Source organism: Camellia sinensis, chromosome 11 (assembly GCF_055761805.1).
Source record: "Camellia sinensis isolate YWXY chromosome 11, ASM5576180v1, whole genome shotgun sequence".
Lineage (NCBI taxonomy): Eukaryota > Viridiplantae > Streptophyta > Magnoliopsida > Ericales > Theaceae > Camellia > Camellia sinensis.
Window position 1 is genome coordinate 7,551,935 of NC_138971.1, and position 15,875 is coordinate 7,567,809.

Genomic DNA, 15,875 nt, shown 5'->3' on the forward strand with positions numbered 1-15,875 from the left:
TCATATGGTGACGGAATCGACAATATTAGAGATGATGGCGCTGAAGCAAAGTGTGACAACCCTCACTACTATTTACTGATAACACCACTGATTATTGCTAAACTGAGACTGATCATGATAAGTAATTGAATTGACTGAAAATCTGAACTGATTGATTAAGTGTGTTAGTTAAATGCATTTCTATCTGTTTGACTGTTAAATTATCTGTTCGTGTTTTATGTTTAAACTGCGAATTGAAGGCCTTATCGGCGGCCGAATCTGAAATTGATGGATGTTTTATACTAATTGAAATTTATGTGATTTTATGCTATATTTAATTGAAATTTGATTGGGTATGATTAAATTAGATTTAATAATGGTAAATTACAAGAGTTGGCCTTAATCACCAAATTGCCATCTAGTGGATTTATCTAGGCAACCCCTCTCCACTTCATACATATTGATACAACATTTCTTTAGCTCATTTCCTAGAGCAAAACCGACTAGAGAGAGAGGGAATTGAGAGAAAATAAAATTCATCAAAGATTGCTTGGAGAATTTGAAAGAGAATTGCATATTGAGCTTCTACATCTTGAACTTAAGACATAAGGTAGAGAATTTCCCTTTTTGATCATGAAATTTAGTAGATTCTTGCATGGTACATGGTAATTGAGTGAGTTGAGTCAAGAATTGGATTAAATTGTTGAATTGGAGCTTGATTCATGCATGCATGTGCATATCTTGAAATTTAGAGTTGTTTTCATGGAAATTTTTGCATGCATGTCCATATTATTATTATTATAATCCATGAGTTCATCATGTTTTTGGAAGTTTAGACTCAATTGAGCTCGCATGGAAGCTTTGAATTTGGTTGAGCACTTGCATGTTATATTTGAGTCTTGTTCTTGATGTTTATTTGGAAATTGTGTTTAATTGAACTACCTTTGGGCTTTGATTTCTCAAATTGATCTTTGAAACATGTCATATTATGGGTTTAAAGTGTTTTTCCAGAAAATGGGCCCAAGAGGTTGAGTTTTGATGCATTAAAATTGAGTTTTGAGCTTGAGGTTCAAATATGGAAATTCCAGATTTTGGACTCACACTCGAGCGAGGAGTTCTACGCTCGAGCGTAAGCCTTGTGTTCATGTAGTCTGCTCGAGCGAGGAAAGTGGCGCTCGAGCGTGAAATGCGTGTATCTAGTACTTTGCATGTGTTTACAGTCCGCTTGAGTGAGAGAGTTCACGCTCGAGCGAGGACTTGTGTCTCACGCTCGAGCGTGTATCGAGCACCCGTCGAGCGTGATTTTTGTGCATCTAGTACTTTAACTGTAGCTTGCAGTCCGCTTGAGCGACGGAAGTTACGCTCGAGCGAAGATCATTTGTCTGCATGTCCGCTCGAGCGTAGAAAGCCACGCTCGAGCGAGACCCCTATTTTCTGAAAATTCTGAAAAGTGTTTTAAAGTGCATCTTTGTATCCTCATTACATCTTAGGCATTCTTAGGCCTAGTTTAAGGTATCTAATGAGGATATTGATGTAGAACCACACCGAGTCAAGTTAGGGATTAAGTTATTATTTTTCCAATTGTGTAGCTTAGTGTGTGTTCATTCTGTAACTGTGTAGGGTTGGCATCTGAGGACGTATCTGTAGCCTAGAACTCTGCGAGTAACAATGTTGTAAAGATATGTTCAATTGAGATTATTTTCTGAACAATTACTGTACTGCTTTATGAAATGACACTGTTTACTGAATGAATGTTTGTCCTATTTGTGAACTATATTCGTGGCATCCATGGCAATTTACTGTTACTGCTACTGTTACAGAGATCTCTGTCGGTTCCCATGTTTGAAACCATTACTGATGGCCATCATTGACTGCTCGGTCTGTTAAGACCTACTGTACTGTTTTGCTATTGGATGTACCACATATGACTATTCTAGTTTCTGAATAACTGTTATGGCATGAGATATGAGCCACAAACTGAATGACTGATATACTGATAAATGACTATTTTTAATATTGAAAGGACATTCATTCTTAACCTCTTTACGCATATGTTATTCACTGGGCTTTAGCTTACTGTTTATATATATATATATGTAGGTGTACAGGCACCAGACTGTTGCTAGAAGCGTCGGGCTATGCTCCCGTTTTGTCAAAGCCAACCATTGTGCCTCACTGCGAGGTTTCAAGTCCTTTAACTAGGGCTTTTTGGGGGTGTTTTAGTTTTCCCCCTTTTGTATCTGGTTTTGTAACACTGTATAGACTGAATGATATATGTACCTGTACTGTACTGTTATGGTAGGGATTTGGTCCCTAACCTGATTATCTGTATATGATGTATGTACATACTGTTTTGTTTCGAATGTGAATATGTTTTAAAAAGTCTTTTTGCATACAGACTGTCATAGCTCATTGGACATCTTTTATTACTGTTTTGGCTTTCGCCAACCCCTGTACTCTGTATTACTGTCTTACTGTTAAGCAGGCCTTTGGTAATCTCGGATTACTGGCCGGTTACGATGCTAAACCCATAGGGACGGGTTTGGGTCGTGACACAAAGTGCCTTAATAACTTGACTGTTGCAAGTGTTGCCTCTGCAACTTCACTTAGGCATTTTCCTTCGTAGAGTTTGTTTGGACCCTTGGTGGGTAAGACTTGCTTCGGTCTATTGTTGGCCCACTTCCCTTGGGCTTTAGCCCATGCTCCTTTAGTCATTCCTGGTCGCCTTAAGACCTCAGCACTTAGATCTATACTTAATTTAGAGTTTAATTTTTGTCCCTCTACAGCTTTGCAACTATAAAATGTTACAGTTTTAACTTATAATTTTATTAAGTATTTATTCTTATTAATCAAACTGAAAAACATGTTATGAAACTGCAAAATTTTACAGTTCTAAAGAAAGTTATGAAATTGTAAAATCTTACAATTCTAAAGAATAATTCACTTCAACACCAAAGAAAATTTAAACTGTAAAATTTTACAGTTTTCACCATCTGTGATTAAAAGTCGAAAACAACTTGTGCAGAATTAAAAAAATTTCTCCATTATAACAGGAAAATAGAAGTGTGTAGTACAGAAAAAGTATTAAAACTGAGAGATCGAAGGAAAGAGATAGACATAGAGAGATGCTTGTACTCTGACAACTATTTTGGTTTAGATCTAATCGGATCTAATGAAGATCTACTCAAATCTGATTAGATCTTTAGATCTGAGTAGATTTATTCATCTTCTTCGTTGAAAATTCATCCATTTCGCTGTCGATGAGCACGAAGCAAAAAGTTGGTGCTCGGTGGTTGCCTGTGAACCCTAATCAATGGTGGACACCAGTCGCCAGTGACTGTAGATTAGAAAGAAAAAAAAAAGAAGGAAGACGTGGTGGTGATCCTCATCGTTGTCGCTGATATTAAAGAAAGAGATATAAAGAGAAGAATCAACATATAATGAAAGAGAAGAAGATAAATAAGTATATGATTTTTGAATCTATCTAATAGATTTTGGAATTAAATACTTCAAAAAAAAGACTTGTAGGTAATGTGCCCTTTAATTTATGGAAGAGGTCTAATTAGGTGATGTAGATTACTTTGGGCCCATTTTTAATAGGGGGATTTGGTTAAACTCCTCTCATATAAAATTTTAATGCTTTAGAGATAAATATAAAAAAGTTTTCATTGAAAAGTCCAACACATATCACTATTATTAAAATATTAAATTTTAAAATAATATAACTTTTGTTAGATGTCGATTTTTAATAAAATAAGTATTTTTAGAATCTTTATCTATCAAATAAGATTTATATTGACTATGAAATTCTTTTAAAAAAATAAAATTTATTATCATCAAAATTGATGTAAATAATAACATGTTATTCTGGTTCACAGTAACATGTTACTCTGAGAATATTGTTCAAAAATGATATTTTATTTTGTTCTTACTCAATTATGCGCCTTCTTCTTAGGAGATTTATAAAACAAAATAAATTAGACTGTCATTTTCACCAAACAAGGGTCCAATAGAATAATTTTAGTTAAATTTTCCTTTTTTTAAAATAATATGAACTATTTATATTGTAATTCAGTGAATAATTCATACAAAAAAAATACTTTGAGCCTATTTTAATAATTTGAACTATTTATATTTTGATTTCTCATCTAAGAAAAAAAAAAAATGATTTAGTTTCTTATCATTATATTTGAATGAATAAAAGAAAAGATAATGTAACTTCTTACATCTTGTTTTGATAGAATAAATAGGAGAAAATAAAAGAAAATGTTGTATTTCATTTTACCAATACAATATTTCATATAAAGGTAATTTTAGTATTTTAAAAAACTTTTATTGTACACAATTTCATTCTCACCATTTTCAGTGATAACATAATACAAGTTTGGTAAGAATTTTTTTCCGAGTAATGATTCATCCCCCCTTTTCCCCCCACCTCCTTTGAACCCCTCTTTCTCTCATTGGTTACATTTTCTTTTTCTTTTTCTTTTTTTTCCTGCTCCACCAATCACCCCCCTGCCACGTGGCAAAGGGGGTGAGGGGGTGACCCCCAAAAGGGATCCCAAGCATTATTCTTTTTTTCCCACCCCCCTCTCATCATTTCTCACCTAATTAACCCTCCAAACAAATAAAAAAATGTCATATTCTCATTATTTCTTTTATTTTCTCGCCCAACACTATCATGCGATTAACACCGTTTTTTATTAAAAATATTTTTAGTCAAAAAATATTTATGTTAAAAATATAAATTAAAAAAAATTAATGTAAAAACAATTTTATCAAAAGCGTTTTTAATTAATTCAGAATTAATTAAAATTGACTTTTCTAAAACTATTTTTTGTATTTAAAATTTATTATTATTTTAATCACAAAACATGATTTTTGAAAAGTGATTTTCTAAAAAACGGCATTACTAAAATCGTTTTATCCTAGAATAAAATTAAAAACACACCATAAAGGGTGACTAAAGTTTAAAAAATAACATAACCAGGAAAATCAGCCAGTGTTAGGGTTTATTACTGAGAGAGAGAGAGAGAGAGAGAGAGAGCGCTGTGTTTCCAAACAAGAAAAGAGGAAGAGGGTGTTGAAGTTGAAGTTGAAGTTGAAGTTGATCAACTATCAAAATTCACTACTGCACACATTATTATTACCTTCCTTTTTCAGAAATTCAACTATCAAAATTCACTACTGCACACATTATTATTACCTTTCTTTTTCAGAAATTGAACTATCAAAATTCACTACTGCACGCATTATTATTACCTTTCTTTTTCAGAAATCCATATGACATATACATGTCTGCAACTGCAACAACAACAATCTACTCCTCCTTTCCTCACCTGCTCCCAACCACCACCACCACCACCACCCTCTATTTCACAAACTCACATTCACATTCCACATCAAAATCAAACACATTCCCTCCTCAAGTTTCATCCACCAAGATCAATACCACCTGTGCTGTGCCTCCCATTCCCAAATTCCCCCACCCACCTTGGACCGTCTCCGAGATAGCAGAGGCCATCAATGGCACTATCCTAAAATGGGGCCCTCCTGGATCCATCTCTACTGACACCCGTACTCTCCAACCCGGCCAATGGTTCTTCGCCATTACAGGTCTAAACTTCGATGCCCATCATTTTATTACCCCTAATTTGTACTCTCTTGGCTGTGTTGGTGTAATCGCTAACCGGGTTTCCCATAATTGGGACAAGGGTTTTGTTCAGATTGAAAGTAGCAGTAATAATAATACCCTAATTTCGTTGAACAAGATGGCTATTTACGCTAGGAATAGGTTTCATGGTCCCCTGATAGGGTTAACTGGCAGTGTAGGTAAGACCACTACAAGAACTATGATAGCTTTGGCTCTTGAAGGCCTGGGTTCTGTTCACCAGAGTCCTGGGAATTGGAACAATCGAATTGGGGTTTCTTTATCTTTGATTGGGATTCCTAGGAATGTGGACTTCGCGGTTTTGGAGCTTGGGATGAGTGGGAAAGGAGAGATTTTGGAGCTCGCCAGGATGTGTAGGCCGTCCATAAGAGTGATTTTGAATGTGGGTGCTTCTCATTTGGGGAATTTTGGGAGTTTAGAAGAAGTTTCGGTGGCGAAAGGGGAGATTCTAAGAGAAGCTAAGCCAGGGGATGTGTGTGTTCTTTTTGCGGATGATCCTCTTGTTATGAGCCTTCCCGTCCCAATTGGAGTTAAGAGAGTGAGTCTATTATTGTTAGTTCTATTATTTATTTATTTTTGAATTTTAGCTACATCATGTATAAATTATCATTCTGTCAACCTGAGGATCTAATTATGGATTGTAGCCATATGAGAGGATGTCTTTCCAGTTTCACTTTCACCTGTTCAATTTGAGAAAAGAGTTTTTAACACCTTAGTGTATTATACTCTTGGGCAGTTGGCATGATAGATAGTGTGTATGCATATGCATACATTTATATATCTTTATTTATTTATCTATAAGCAAAATGGGTTCTCATTCGTACAGTTGATGGAATTTTGCTTCAGGACCAACTCACTTTCCTTCCAATTTTGGAATTTTCCAGTGTTTTATCCCAGTTATTTACTTTTCGGTAATTTTGATTCATGATGTAACTAGATCATAACATTTTGTCAAATAGCAGGCAGAATCCACCAGATGGCACGTGAACCTGTATAGTTTGATGTCTTTGTAACAGTACCCGTATAGATGTTGACATGCCGGACGCTGATGGTCACCTGGGTTCTGTGTATAGTTTGCTGTCTTTGTAACAGTTATAGATGTTGACATGCTGGACACTGATGGTCACCTGGGTTCTGTCATGTTATTATGCCTTTTGCGTCTTCTGTTGTTAGCTACATTATCCATTCATTTGGTGGAGGAAACGAGTGCTTATATTTCTTGATATTGGATTACTTTCAATTATGTGGAAGTTATCTCCAACTCCAAAATAGTCTTCTTTCTTTCTAAATAAAAGATGGTATTCTTGTGAAACTTCATGTTAAAGGATGGTATTCTTCTCTTTTACCAAAGCCCAAACTGTTCACTAGATAATGAAAATTTTCCGTGGCTTTAGGTGCTCTTTGGTCGGAGAATGGATTGCGATGTTCGGTTGCTTTTGGCAGAAAGTACTGATGGAGGTCTTGGAGTTCGAGTTGTTTTAGAGAGAAATAAAGAGATGTAAGTATTGACAAACAAAAACATTACTTGAATTTGTTGGACTATTAAACTTAAAAACATATAGGAAATTTACTAATATCTTCTCTTCTTTTGATATTCTGTGAGAAATGGCACATTATTTTCCTGTGTCTTTTCTTAATTAGGCTGTTTATGTCCATATAATTAAGTAATGTGTGCACTTGTTTTTGTTTTTTAATATTTATTATATTATTTTTTATGGTAATTCTCACTTAAGACTTTAGGAGCTATGCGGGTTGATAATGAGGTTATGAGTTGTGGTTCAAATGAGGATAACAAACTTTAACACAGATTTTCAATGAAACAATCCAGAATTAAGTGGTAAGCACCTTAAATCTATCTTTTATGGTTCAAGAATTACTAGGGGTGAGCATGGTTCGGATTGGACCGGATTGGGGTAAAACCAGGACCAATCCGTTATCTACGGTTCTTGAAAAATTGGAACCAATCCAATCCGTTTAAATCATGGAACCAATCCATTTAAATACGGATTGGATCGGTTTAGGACCACGGATTCACATAATTAAATAACAAAAAAATATATATAACACTTTAATTTCATAAAAATATAAACATAGCGCTATATTAGTTCCACAATAGTAACATCTATTTCTATAATAGCGACATACTGTGCTAGAATTTAAACAACCATAAGAAAACTGGTTTCACCATAAGTATTTAGACCATTACAAATTAAAACTAAAAATTAACAAATAAAAAGTAATAAAAGAAGATATTATACGGTTTTAGGTTTGAGTTTAGATTTTATATAGAATAAGAGAAGATACTATAGGGGAGGATGTATAATAAAAATATATACTATTTGTATACGGTCCGGATCGGTTCCAATCCGGAACCGTGAGGTTCAATCCGGAACCAATCCGTGTACTACGGATTTTTAATTTTTCAATTCGAAACCGAACCACGGATTCAAAAAACCAATCCAAACCTATCGGATTGGACTGGACTGGATCGGATTACGGATTTCACGGATTCCTTGCTCAGCCCTAAGAATTACATATCAGTACATTTGATACTGTGAATAATATAAAATTATAGTTTCTTCTTATCAACAAAATTTTGAATTATAATTTCCTCATATGGACCCTTGCTCTTTTCTCTGCTAGTCATGGCTTGCCCTTAGTTGCACAAAGTGGGAGCAAGAGCGGGGACAAGTGTCTAAAGTTGGGAGTGTTAATGTGTTTTATATATAAATATATTAAGAAATAATTTTGTTGTCTAGTTGTAATATACATATTAAATGTCTACATTACATTACCACTTAAACTATTAAACATAAGCATGGTAAATTCTCATTACAAAAGGAACAATTCATCACCAATAAATATAATCCTCAAAAAAAATCTGTGATAAATAATTACAAAACTAATTGAAACATCTATAAAAAACATCTCCATCCTTCAATTCCTAAGAGAATAGCCAAAATCTAAGATAGATATATGTTCTTTACAAATTTTATTTTTCCTTGATAGTTGTCCTTTTCTTTCTTTGGGGTGCGTATGTTAAGTGGTCCATCCCAAAACCATGATTCTATCTCAACAAGAACGAGATTCTAACAAGATTTTTACACTTAATCGTGAAATTTACGTTATAGAGTGGAAACATCATCCTTAGTAGGAGATTCCTGCAACTAAGTGCTTGCCTGTGCTCAATTCCATTTTGGAACCTTCTGAATTTTTATTTTTATTTTTTTTGGGTGCAACTTCTGTGTATTTCCTTCTCTCCTTTTATTTCTATTTATTTGTTTTTTCCAATTGATGTTGCCCTTCAAACTTCAGTTATCTTTTTTTTCCAGTTTTCATTGAGGTTGGAAATTTCCATTGTATTTGTGAAACTTCATATTATTTTATAGCATCTTATGTTTCGATGTATTGACAGTTTTCCTCAGTGTTTATATTAGTTTTTTAAAATTTTCTTTTAAGAAATGTTCAAATTATTCTAAACATACTCTCTCTCTCTCTCTCTCTCAATTGCATCTTGGGGGGCACATAGTGTTGAATTTGTGATCTCCAGTCCTGGTCTGCATTTGGCTATGAATGCATGTGCAGCAGCAGCTGTTGCAACTATGTTGGGAGTTTCTCTTTCTGAAGTCGGGAAGTGCTTGTCAAGATTTATTCCTTTTCACATGAGATCAGAGCTTGAAGTTGCTAGAAGTGGTATCAAAGTAATTAAGGACACTTACAATGCCAATCCTGTTAGCACCAAAGCTGCTATAGACACGCTGAAAGGCATGAGTTGCAAAGGTAAAAGAGTTGCCATACTTGGAGACATGCTAGAACTTGGTCCAACAGAAATAAAGTTTCATGAGATGATGTTAAGGCATTGCTGTGATGCTGGTTTTGATCTTGTTGCCCTTGTTGGAGAGAGGTTTCTGACAGCAGCTGAGAATTTGGATTTAGTCAAAGAGAGATATATCTTACACGCTGATGATGCAGAAAGCCTTGTGCTTGAAATAGTTAAAAGGTTGAACAATAATGACATTGTTTTGGTGAAGGGCAGTCGGGCAATGCAAATGGAGAAAATTGTTGATGCAATTAAGGACTTGGGTATTTGAATTTCGTATTTCTAAATTTTTGGAGACAAGTTCTATTCAAGTAACCTCTCTCTCTCTCTCTCTCTCTCATCTGGTATTGGTTTCATTAATACTGAAGGTGCTTGCATACTTGAATTTACCGATATATTCAGTCACCACTGTGGTAGAAGCTACTGCTGGGATATATGCATCTAATATCAACTTGGGTATGATGATAGTGAGGCGTAACCTAGATTATGAGAAAGGGTGAGGAAGTGAAGACAAATTTATATGGTGTTTTCTGCTTGCTAGTACATCAGGAAGCAAAGTTAGACATTTTGGGACCCTGAACTGCTTTAGAAGAAAGAGGATGAAGCAAAGCAACTCATAGATGAACATCAATTATTTGAGCTTTGTTTCTATATTTAGATGCATTTAAATGAAAGTCAATAAAATGTTTATGTAAGCCAACTTTGAAATATGCAGAGGGAAACTAATTCAGAATTTTCTTATTTTTCCTCATTAGAAATCTATATGTATATATATATTTAAAAGATGTTTGTCCAAACGTCATCCTACAAATTTATGGAAATATTCATTTTCAAGAAAACACCTTGGTGACCATTAACTGTCTGGCTCTCCAAACAAAACAAACAATTACTAGTTATATAAGAAATTCTATGTCTACTCTATGTAAACAAATAATTTTATCAATTTGAAGTAAACAAACAACCAGAGCATAATGGAATATCTTATTTAAACATTGAATATATGTGTCATTACTTAAACTAATCAAGTGGAGGTATTACTGATGCAATGGTCTGAATGATGGTATGTAGAAGGAGCACAACAGCTGAGATAGTTGAAACAGTTGCCCATGGACTGTTGAAGTAATCATGCCTTAATTTTGCCATCATCACATTCCAAACTTTGTTACAATGTTGGTTGACCTTGTTGCAGACTCCTTCATAGAAGAAACTTGATGACGTGACAACTCCTTCACCAAACTTTGTTGATGATACGAGCCACCTCTCATGATAATTCCTTTCAGTCGAAGTAAGTTCACATCTTTTTCTGTGTTAATAAGTTGATCCATGAAGGTTGTATAGTCAGTGAAATATTTGGGGTTGACATGTGAATAACGTTGCTCAAAGGCAATGAGATTTCTCAAGAAGGTCTCTGTTGAATCATCAAATTTAAAATAAGGGATTTCCATTAGACCCTTATTGAACTTTATATCGAATAAGCTAACACTATTGGACATGCTATCTGAGTCTAATGACTCAACACCTGCACAAACATTTCCAACCTTCTTGAACCTGACACCGGCCTCTTGCTACTCTGTCGCACTATGCATTTGGTCCCAGACCTCACTAACATATATGGTGTTTCCTGCTAACCTTGTTTTCTCGGATGGAGATCGACAAATGATGTGCACTTAGTGAAGTAAATGCTTGATTTCATGAGACTCGTTTGCAAATGAAAATGCAGAAACTGGACATAGCTTTGGGAACATACTTGAGAGAGTCAGCACTAACCTGTTCATGAAAGGTTCTTTGTGCATTGGATCCTTAGTCATGTTGTACAATTCAGTCACAATAACGTAAGGAAGTTGGTTTTCAAGTAACATGGGGTTGCGACAGATGAACTCTCACCCAATCTACGCTGAAGATAGGATCATCTTCATCGTCTGGCCCTAATTCTGAAGTTTTTCGAACAAATTCAACAATGAAACAACTGTCAAGTAGCATCAGCTCCAGAAATTCATCTGTCTCAACGTTTACGTGGCCTGCATAGCGTTTGCGAGCTTTGTGTTCCAATTTCTCCGAGGCTAATATGTAAGTCTCAACACTTTTTTCCTCTTTCGTTCAAGAAATGATTGCAGATACCGGAGCGGATGTTCTTTCATTGCACATAAGCTAGGGTTTCTGTAATGGTAAGGGCCTATAGAAACTATCATTGGTGTGTAGGCATTAGAGTTTGATCTATGCAGCCCATCGTGCACTTTGAAAATGCATGGTTCTAGAGTGGGTCAGCTAAGAGCAACCAAGAAACAACATGTAGATAAGATGAGTGTGGCGGAGATGAGGATGCTAAGGTGGATGCATGGCAAGACTAGACAAGAAAGAATTAGAAATGAGTGTATTCGGAAATGGGTAGGAGTAGCACCGATAAAAGATAAGTTGAGAGAGAATCGATTGAGATGGTTTGGTCACATTCAACGAAGACCAACAAAGACAGTAATGAAGAGATATGATGTTGTAACGGTAGAGGGGAGGGAGATGAGGTAGGCCTAGATTAACGTTGGCTAACGTTGTAAATAGAGATATGGATCTACTTAATTTGACTAACGAAATGGCCTTTGATAGGGCCGCGTGGAGAAGAAGGATTTATGTAACCGACCCCATTTGATGGGACTCAAGGCTTGGATTGGTTTGGTTTTGGAGTTGGTGGTGGCAAGTGATGAAGCTTTTCATTAATATCTCATGCTAGTTTATGAGGAGCTTCGTTTATTGCAGTGAGAACTAGATTATCTGTTTCTCCAATATTGATCTGATGCTCTATATCTTCATCTTATTTGGCATTTGTTGGCATTGCGAGATACATGAACATACTCTTTTGAGGGAGAGGAAGAATAGAAGACTTGACGGAGGGCTTTAGCGACAGAGAAAGAAAGTTTGGTAAAAGTTTTGTAAGAGTTTAGGGAAGGAACACTTGTAACAGGAACTTTACTATTGTCGTCTAAATACTCTAGTTCATATAGATTGTTGATCAACTGAGTTCAACTGATAGGCTCAAGCCTCACCCTCTTTTTTTGGTTTTTGTTTTTGTTTTTGTTTTGTATGTGAATGTGAATTATCTGAATCTAGTTCTGAATACTGGACTGATCTTTCTAGAAAAGGTCTCTTGGCATTTCCCTCTTTGTTGTGGGGGGTTGTCACAGATTGGCGAGCCATACGGATAGGGAAACCTAAGGAGCTTTTTGTTTGATCACAATTAGAAAATAATGAAGATGAGTTGTAAATAACACCTTCTATTATATGCATTAATACAAAAATGTCAGCTTACATGTGCCCACTATTTTGGCTGGTTTAATGGCTATTCCATTTCTTGGAAAATAAACATCAGAAAACAAATAGTTGTCAGTACACTTTTGTTAATTTGTGGTGGAATTTTTATGAAGAAAAGTGAACAAAATAGTTTTTTTGTAATTTTTTTACAAATCCTTTCATTTTTATTTCTCCCCACAAATTCATTTACAAAACTAAGATCCAAACACTGTATTACAGAATTCAGTTATATTCGGATACTTGTTATAACTGAGGTGTCATAATATATCTATCACTTTGATTAAAGGGAATATATTAGCTAGCTTCTTTGTCTAGTTTGATTTTGTCAATACCTTAGACAAAACCTAATTCAGTTGTATTTGCCTATTTGAGAAATGGGTGAATTTTCCTTCTGACCTCGAAAAATAGTAATCTGAGACGTAATTGACCGATTTCTGTCCAAAATTCTAATGCCCACATTATTGATTGGACCAAATTCACACGAGTGAGAAAATTTAGGTACCATTGGTTTAATTTTTCCTTCTCCATTTGGTACTTTTGATTCCCTTTCGATATGAGAGTTCCAAATTTAGAGTGCCAAAAATCAAGCCTAATATGGTTGATCAACCAACTGAACGCACAGATGATGAAAAACAGTTTGTTTTGCACCCTTGAGTGAAAAACAAATTGCTGATCCTTAAAACACTCCATAAAATGGTTGACGCTTTGCTTATTACAAATTTATGGTTCTCCCAAATGATTGAATGAAGAAGCAGCTCAGTGGTTTGGCATGCCACTTTCCAGGAAAACAGGCTATAGCTGCCCAGAGGTTTCATTCATTACATATTATGGAGATAAATCTATATCATAGCAAACTATCAACGAATCATAACGATACCCATAATTTCAAATAACATCAATGATATGGTTTATCAACACATTGTTTTGCTTTGAAACAAAGTAACAAAATTTGTACAGAATAGTTGACTACAGAAGTTGTATGTCATTGAGCTTGAGAGATTGTTTGCTGAAGATATCTCAAAGTTTTTCGATAATTCAAGAATCCCATAAACCAAAAATCAAAATTGTCCACAGTTACAATTTCTATGTACTTCCGTGATGGTCTCTTCACATTTTGGCTTTCGTTGGCTCTCAATATCTTTTCTAGTGGGATCAATACCTGCATAGAGTAGACATTGTTAGATATTAATATTACCAACTTTGAGATCTCAGTAACAACATGGAGATGTAAATATGGATGTGTATCGACTCACCTTGTAACGAATTCTAATAAACTCGCCGGTTGGAGAAGACAGTTTGATGGATCTCTCGCTGCAGAAGGCAACCTTGTCGGATGAGATGAAGAGGAGGCCTGCTATTGGACCAGCTGTTGTTGATAAATAGCATTGGCAAGCCTTTAGCAGCTTCTCTCCGTCTCTAACACTAAAGTTGTTCTTGAAAATCTTCTTCACACCGCCTACTCGAATAATTTTAGCCCCCAGGCTCAGTTTCCCCTTCACAGTTTCAGAGATGTTGGGCCCCAAACTCACTGCAATTTTCACAAAATCAAATATGACTTGCATTCACATAGAGGTGTATCATGATCAACCTATTTTAGCTGAAACTAACACAGGCTCGGGAAAAAAGAAATTGAGATGTTACTAGTAAATGCTAAATACTTTTTTGTTTTGTTTTTTGGGTAACAAGGATATCGGTAGCTTTGGCTGAACACTTTTCTAGTAAAGATATACTCCTTTATTCTTGAATTTAGTTATTCTTAGACTCAATTGAAGCAAGAAACCAGTTTTTACCATGTTCTCGAATGCCATTTGCAAGAGTGTTTGCTTTTCCTCCAAGTTTTTTCATCCTATCTACCTTATCTGCACATTGATCACAATCAATTGTTAAACACTGCGTTGATTTAAAAAATTTAAAAGTAGTAATACTATTAAGCAACAATGGCTATTTATTTGCAAGGGTAATGAAGAGACTTACTTTGTTTTAATTTCAGAGATCCAATCGAAGAGGAGGATATTTGGTATTGGCTAGCACTAGCACTATTAGGGTCCTGTAAGATTCTTTTTGATGTCCTCTCATCCAGATATGCCAGAGGTGAGCTGACCAGAGTTCCAAAAACATGTGCCAGCTGCCGTGTCTTCATATTTGATGAATTGCTATTACTCCAATGTGATTCTGTTTTCAATTCCTTGGTTTTCCTGTATGCAGAAAGCAACTTGCTCGGAATGTTGTGTGATTGTCAGATGCCAAGGCTGAGGAGCTGCTTAGTATGATGGTTCAAACCATGGATCAGCGAATGTACTTATAGGAGGAGAAAGTTAACTTTTAGTGGAATGAGTCATGTGTGCCTCATCCACATGAATAAAAGCAGCACACAAAAAGGCATTCTATAAAGAAAAGATTGTGGTTGGGGAGGTGATGATGTGTCTGGCTTCTTTTGAAAAGAGATTTGCTGAAAGATCCAAGTCTTCTTTTGTGAAGATTCCACAAAATGATCAAGTCATATAAAGAACATAATTAAATAGTGAACAAAATTAGAAGTAATGGAAGCATTTACCAAAGACATTTTATTAGAGGCTAAGCATTAGATAATTTTTTTCAAAATTGAAGAGAATGTGATAAATTTGTCCCTTAAAATTCTAGTTTTCAATTAAAACTTATAAATTGATCATTCAATCTTTTTTCAATTCTAAAGTAACTTTTAAACTTCATTTTTGGTTTCATGGAAAGAATTGGGAAATCGTACACTTTGTCCAATTGGTGACTGAAAGTAAAATAATAGAATTAGTAGGGTCGGCCGCATTTCAACCATTCAATCTTACAAATTAAGCAGCACACATTGGCTGCTTATAATTAGGTATTGCTGACTGTGTGGGAGGGTAAGAATTAAGCTTTCTGAGCTGGCATTTTAGCTTTGTGATGCCATTCCCCTCTCTTAGTTTCGGAGGAAAAGAAGCTGGTCACAATGTCAGAATCTGATATGACCATATCACCCAAATGCATTTTTATTATCTTTATCCTCAGCCTGAGGTGTAACTTGTAAGGGAAAGGATTGTATTTGTAGATTAAAAGAAAGATGCTTCAATGCATTTCAATGGTCCAGCTCAA

The 15,875-nt window shown here is 35.3% G+C and overlaps 2 protein-coding genes across 3 annotated transcripts; one reads left to right on the plus strand and one right to left on the minus strand.

Annotated features, from left to right (window-relative positions):
- The first annotated feature begins 5,104 nt into the window (after positions 1–5,104).
- LOC145801828 (uncharacterized) lies at positions 5,105–15,875 on the plus strand. 2 transcript variants are annotated; one of them, XR_014343476.1, is made up of 6 exons: positions 5,106–6,188; positions 7,045–7,148; positions 9,180–9,781; positions 10,660–10,755; positions 14,761–14,861; positions 14,976–15,875. XR_014343476.1 is itself a non-coding variant. In XM_082893518.1 (3 exons), the coding sequence occupies exons 1-3, from the start codon at positions 5,274–5,276 to the stop codon at positions 9,739–9,741; spliced, it is 1,581 nt and encodes a 526-aa protein (XP_082749644.1). In that variant the 5' UTR covers positions 5,105–5,273; the 3' UTR covers positions 9,742–10,221. The 2 variants fall into 2 exon arrangements, 1 of the variants encoding a protein (XP_082749644.1); XM_082893518.1 differs by lacking the exons at positions 10,660–10,755; positions 14,761–14,861; positions 14,976–15,875 and having other exon boundaries at positions 5,105–6,188; positions 9,180–10,221.
- Positions 13,654–14,981, minus strand: LOC145801829 (putative GEM-like protein 8). Its single transcript, XM_082893519.1, has 4 exons — positions 14,745–14,981; positions 14,561–14,629; positions 14,024–14,298; positions 13,654–13,929 (listed from the first exon to the last, which is right to left on the minus strand). Exons 1-4 carry the CDS (start codon positions 14,908–14,910, stop codon positions 13,753–13,755), a joined length of 687 nt encoding a protein of 228 aa, XP_082749645.1. The 5' UTR covers positions 14,911–14,981; the 3' UTR covers positions 13,654–13,752.